The sequence below is a fragment of the Octopus bimaculoides genome, chromosome 22 (genome assembly GCF_001194135.2).
Source record: "Octopus bimaculoides isolate UCB-OBI-ISO-001 chromosome 22, ASM119413v2, whole genome shotgun sequence".
NCBI classification, from domain to species: Eukaryota; Metazoa; Mollusca; class Cephalopoda; order Octopoda; family Octopodidae; genus Octopus; species Octopus bimaculoides.
In genome coordinates this window covers 12,779,108-12,784,778 of record NC_069002.1, presented here as the reverse complement: position 1 = coordinate 12,784,778, position 5,671 = coordinate 12,779,108, and the positions used below count along the sequence as shown (strand labels likewise).

At 42.6% G+C, this 5,671-nt stretch overlaps 1 protein-coding gene across 1 annotated transcript in view; it reads right to left on the bottom strand.

Annotated features, from left to right (window-relative positions):
• The window catches only part of LOC106881181 (kinetochore protein NDC80 homolog), a 25,409-nt gene that overhangs the window by 10,978 nt on the left and 8,760 nt on the right, over window positions 1-5,671 (bottom strand). The window contains exons 7-10 of the mRNA XM_014931471.2: window positions 4,657-4,747; window positions 4,277-4,371; window positions 2,480-2,624; window positions 1,165-1,370 (exon numbers count right to left, since the gene is read on the bottom strand). Coding sequence (XP_014786957.1) covers window positions 1,165-1,370; window positions 2,480-2,624; window positions 4,277-4,371; window positions 4,657-4,747 — 537 coding nt within the window. The remainder of the gene's footprint in view (window positions 1-1,164; window positions 1,371-2,479; window positions 2,625-4,276; window positions 4,372-4,656; window positions 4,748-5,671) is intronic.

Here is a 5,671-nt window from a genome sequence, read left to right as displayed (position 1 = left end):
AATTAAAACCTTCCATCAAAATTTTGTGTTAATTCATGTTGCCCCTTGTGGGCAATAAAGAAAAAAGAATCGTTAGCACGCTGGACGAAATGCTTAGTGGTATTTCACCCGTCGCTGCATTCAGAGTTCAAATTCCGCTAAGGTCGACTTTGCCTTTCATTCTTTCGGGGGTCGATAAATTAAGTACCAGTTACGCACTGGGGTCGATGTAATTGACTTAATCCCTTTGTCTGTCCCCCCTATGTTTAGCCCCTTGTGGGCAATAAAGAAATAAGAATCATTAGCACGCTGGACGAAATGCTTAGTGGTATTTCACCCGTCGCTGCATTCTGAGTTCAAATTCCGCTAAAGTCGACTTTACCGTTCATCCTTTCAGGGGTCAATAAATTAAGTACCAGTGAAACACTGGGGTTGATATAATTGACTAGTCCCCTTCCCCAAAATTTCAAGCCTTGTGCCTATAATAGAAAGGATTAATTATATAATGATAGGTGGTGAGCTGGCAGAATTGCTATCAAGCTAGACGAAATGCTGCTAAGCATTTTGTCAATCTTTATGTTCTGAGTTCAAATGCTACCAAAGTCAACTTTGCCTTTAATCCTTCTTCCAGGGTTGATAAAATAAGTGCCAGTTGAACACTGGGGTCGATGTTATTGACTATCTCCCCCAACCACACCAAATTTCAGGTCTTGTGCCTTAAGTAGAAAGGATTCTTATGGCTGTGTGGTAAGTAGCTTGCTTACCAGCCACATGGTTCCGGGTTCAGTCCCACTGCGTGGCACCTTGGGCAAGTGTCTTCTACTATAGCCTCAGGTTGACCAAAGCCTTGTGAGTGGATTTGGTAGACGGAAACTGAAAGAAGCCCGTCGTATATATGTATATGTATATATATATATATATGTGTGTTTGTGTGTCTGGGTTTGTCCCCCCAACATCGCTTGACAACCGATGCTGGTGTGTTTACGTCCCTGTAACTTAGCGGTTCGGCAAAAGAGACCGATAGAATAAATACTAGGCTTACAAAGAATAAGTCCTGGGGTCGATTTGTTCGACTAAAGGTGGTGCTCCAGCATGGCCACAGTCAAATGACTGAAACAAGTAAAAGAGTAAGAAAAACATCAGTAAAAACAAAAGATAACATGTTGATTTCTACTGTTTATTTACCTTTTCTTGAATTTTACCAATTTCAAGCTCTTTGTTCCAAATTTCTTGGCTTAATTCAGCATCTTCCTTCTCCAACGTTTCCAACTGACTTTCCAACTGTTCTTCCTCCTTCTTCATCCGTTCCACGTCCACGGGGCTGTACTCTTGGTTATCAAAGATCACCTGCAGGGACTTTATCTGTTCCTTCAGGGATTCACTCTCTACCTCTGATTTAGAAAAAAAATGTGAATCAAAAGTTTAGGCTAAGGATGTGGTTTTGGTGGAGGGATGAAACATAGAGAAAGGGAGGGGGAGAAAGGCAAGTAACAGAGGGAAAGAGTGAGTGAGAGAGAGAGAGAGAGAGAGAGAGAGAGAGAGAGAAAGAGAGAGAGAGAAGGAGATTGTCAGTTTGTGTGTGGGGGATACAGTGCTGGATTAACCATTAACTCTTTATCATTCAAAGCAGTCATATCATATCTGGCCGAAATATTCTGTTTTATGCTCAAACCGTGGAGGCGCAATGGCCCAGTGGTTAGGGCAGCGGACTTGCGGTCATAGGATCGCGGTTTCGATTCCCAGACCGGGCGTTGTGAGTGTTTATTGAGCGAAAACACCTAAAGCTCCATGTGGTTAGGGCATGAACTTGTTAAACATGCAGCCAGGCCTGTGAAAAACTTCTTTCTTTTTTAATCTCTAACGATGAAGTTAATGATCTGAAAATTTATAAACATATTGGAGCCATGAAAAAAGAGCATCCAGTACATTCTGTAAAGTGGTTGGTGATAGGAAGAGCATCCAGCCATTAGAAACATTGAAGATCAATGCAGCCCTAAGACATGATGAGTTGTTAATAGATGATAATACTATTAACAACTCATCATCTAAGACATCATCATCATCATCATTCAGAATCTGTTTTCCATGCTGGCATGGGTTAGGGTTAGGGTTAGGGTTAGGGTTAGGGTTGGTTTAACTGGGACTGGTTAACCAGAAAGCTGTACCAGGCTCCAGTCTCATTTGGCCTGGTTTCTATGGCTTGATGCCCTTCCTAACGCCAACTACTCTGAGAGTATAGTGGGTGCCTTTTTTTTTCACATGTCACCAGCTCTGGCCATGACATTAATTTCACTTAGGTTGACAGGTCTTCTCAAGCACTGCAAATTACCAAAGGCGTCCGTCACTTGTCATTGCCTCTGTGAGACTCAACATCTGAAGATCATATTTCACCACCTCATCCCATGTCTTCTTGGGTCTACCTCTTCCACAGGGTCCCTCCGCAGTTAAAGATCGACATACGGACATTAAAAACAAGTGGTACCATTTGATACTATCTTACCGAGTAATTCTGAATCTTTCATTTCCTCTTCCACAGTTTTGTCCAGTTTCTCCTTAAAGCTGTGCAGTTCAGTCAGATAATTAGTCAAACGAGTGAGGTCTTGTTCTTGCATGGTCTTACTTTCTCGCATATCTTCCATATTGTCCTTTTAAAAAGGAGAAGAAAGGTTTATTATGACTATTGAGTGAGAGAGCAGTGCATGCCATCAAAGTGACACTGGGGTACAAATATACGAAGCTCAATATACCCATCATACTTCTTTATTGCCCACAAGGGGCTAAACATAGAGGGGACAAACAAAGACAGACAAAGAGATTAAGTCGATTACATAGACCCCAGTGCGTAACTGGTACTTAATTTATCGACCCCCCCCAAAAGGATGAAAGGCAAAGTCGACCTAGGCGGAATTTGAACTCAGAACGTAACGGCAGACGAAATACCGCTAAGCATTTTGTCCGGCGTGCTAACATTTCTGCCAGCTCGCCAATATATCCATCATGACTACCCATCTGATAAGGGTACACCAGACACATGCATCACAACCATATGTGCATGACATGGTGATCTCATATCAAGATAAACCAGCGCATGACCTTGCAGGTGGGGGTCCAGTTAGAATTTTCTTCAGGTCGAGTAGCCCATCCAGCTCAAAAGGTCTCTGAATAAGGGTTAACGATGTTGAATGAAACACTGTCCCCAAAGAATTCCTCTCAATACATGGCTATGATGCTCCCCAACTACACCTGCTTGTGATTGGAGATGCACATGTTGTCAGCCACTAAGAGACATGCTCAACCAGTTACGGTCAAGCAACTAACAAGCAAATCAGTGGTATTGAGCAGAATATTTGCTGTAGCCCATCTTTTATACCAAGACAGAACATGTATATGATAACACTTTCAATCAGTTAAGATCAAAAGCCATGAGAGCCAGAGCCTGGTACTGCATCAGGGCATTTACCATTATTATTAGTAGTATTATTATTAAGGTGGTGAGCTGGCAGAATTGTTAGCATTGATGAAATGCTTAGAGGTATTTCACCCATTGCTACATTCTGAGTTCAAATTCCGCCAAGGTCGACTATGCCTTTCATCCTTTCATGGTTGATAAATTAAATACCAATGAAACAGTGGGGTCAATGTAATCAACTAGTCCCCCTCCCCCATATTTCAGGCCTTGTGTCTTCAGTAGAAAGGATTATTATTATTATTATTATTTTACATTAATGAAAAACAGTGTAGGTGACAAGCACAGTGGGTTGTTTAAAAAAAATTTATTTTTTTAACAGTTAATCAATCAGGCATGGGTCATGTTGGCACTCCGTCGGCTTACGACATCGAGGGTTCCAGTTGATCCGATCAACGGAACAGCCTGCTCGTGAAATTAACGTGCAAGTGGCTGAGCACTCCACAGACACGTGTACCCTTAACGTAGTTCTCGGGGATATTCAGCGTGACACAGTGTGACAAGGCTGACCCTTTGAATTACAGGCACAACAGAAACAGGAAGTAAGAGTGAGAGAAAGTTGTGGTGGAAGAGTACAGCAGGGTTTCACCACCATCCCCTGCCGGAGCCTCGTGGAGCTTTAGGTGTTTTCGCTCAATAAACACTCACAACGCCCGGTCTGGGAATCGAAACCTCGATCCTATGACCGCGAGTCCGCTGCCCTAACCACTGGGCCATTGCGCCTCCACTAGCATGGGTCATACCCATGAGGGTTCATCTTACAAGATCTCTGAGACTGACGGAGAAAGGATGGAAGCTGTTAAAAAGGAGCAGAATGTTTGTTTGACTCACCTCAATACATTCACATTCCTGTAGCTTCTTACGCAAAATTTCGCTCTCCTGTGCCAGTTTCTGAAGTTGACTTTCATTTGTAAAGTATTTGTTTTCTGTAAATTCAGAAAGGAAACTTTTAATTACAACAATCAACTGGTTTCATAAAACATGTCTGATAATGGGGAAATATTACTTTATCTGCAAACTGTTGAGGGTTGGTCACAGAGAGGACATCCAGCCATAAAAATCTGCCTCAACAACTTCTATCTGCCCCATGCAAGCATAGAGAAATGGACTTAAAATGATCATTGTTAAAGCGAAAACAGGCAACATATATAAGAAACTTGATCAACAAAGACATGCTGGAAGACAAAAATAGTTCGAAATATGATACTTACTGAAGGTATCATGGAGCATCTGGTCCAGAGCATCAAAATCTGATCCTTTCAGGAAAAGATTGTAGGAATCAACAAAGTGTTTAAATATCAGCTGAAAAAAAGAACAAGGAAAAAGTTTTTGTACAAAACTAAACATCGTAATAATAATAATAATAATAATTTCAGGTTTTGATACAAGGCCAGCAGTTTTTGAGGGTGAGGGAGGAAGTCAATTATGTGAACCCCAGTACCTGACTGGTACTTTATTGATCTTGGTATTTCGTTGACCCCCCCCCTCCCCCCAAAGGGATGAAAAGCAAAGTCGACATCGTCATCACTTAGCCTCCATTGTCCATGCTGGCAAGGGTTGGATGGCTTGACCAGGGTTGGCAAGCTGGAAGGCTGCACCAGGTTCCAGTTTGATTTGTCACGATTTCTACGGCTGGATGCCCTCCCTAATGCCAACCAATCTGAGTGTGTAATGGGTGCTTTTACATGCCACTGGCACGGCTGTGACGACTGTGATTTTACTTGGCTTGATGAATCTTCTTCTCAAGCACGACACAATGCCACAGCATGTTACTATTACAAGTTAGATGAATGAATGATGAGCGATTAAGACTTGAGAAATTTCTTAGCTTAGCTGGTCATTTTGTGTGATGTAATAGTGTAAGCAGCAGAGCAAGCAATGTGGAAGTTTGGAAAACCATGTGTGAAGGGTTCTTTCATCATCATCATCATCATTTAACGTCTGCTTTCCATGCTAGCATGGGTTGGATGATTTGACTGAGGACTGGTGAAACCAGATGGCTACACCAGGCTCCAATCTGATTTGGCAGAGTTTCTACAGCTGGATGCCCTTCCTAACGCCAACTACTCCGAGTGTAGTGGGTGCTTTTACATGCCACCGGCACGAAGGCCAGTCAGGTGGTACTGGCAACAGCCACGCTCAAAATGGTGTATTTTATGTGCCACCTGCACAGGGGCCAGTCCAGCAGTACTGGCAACGAACTCGCTCGAATGTCTTTTCACGTGC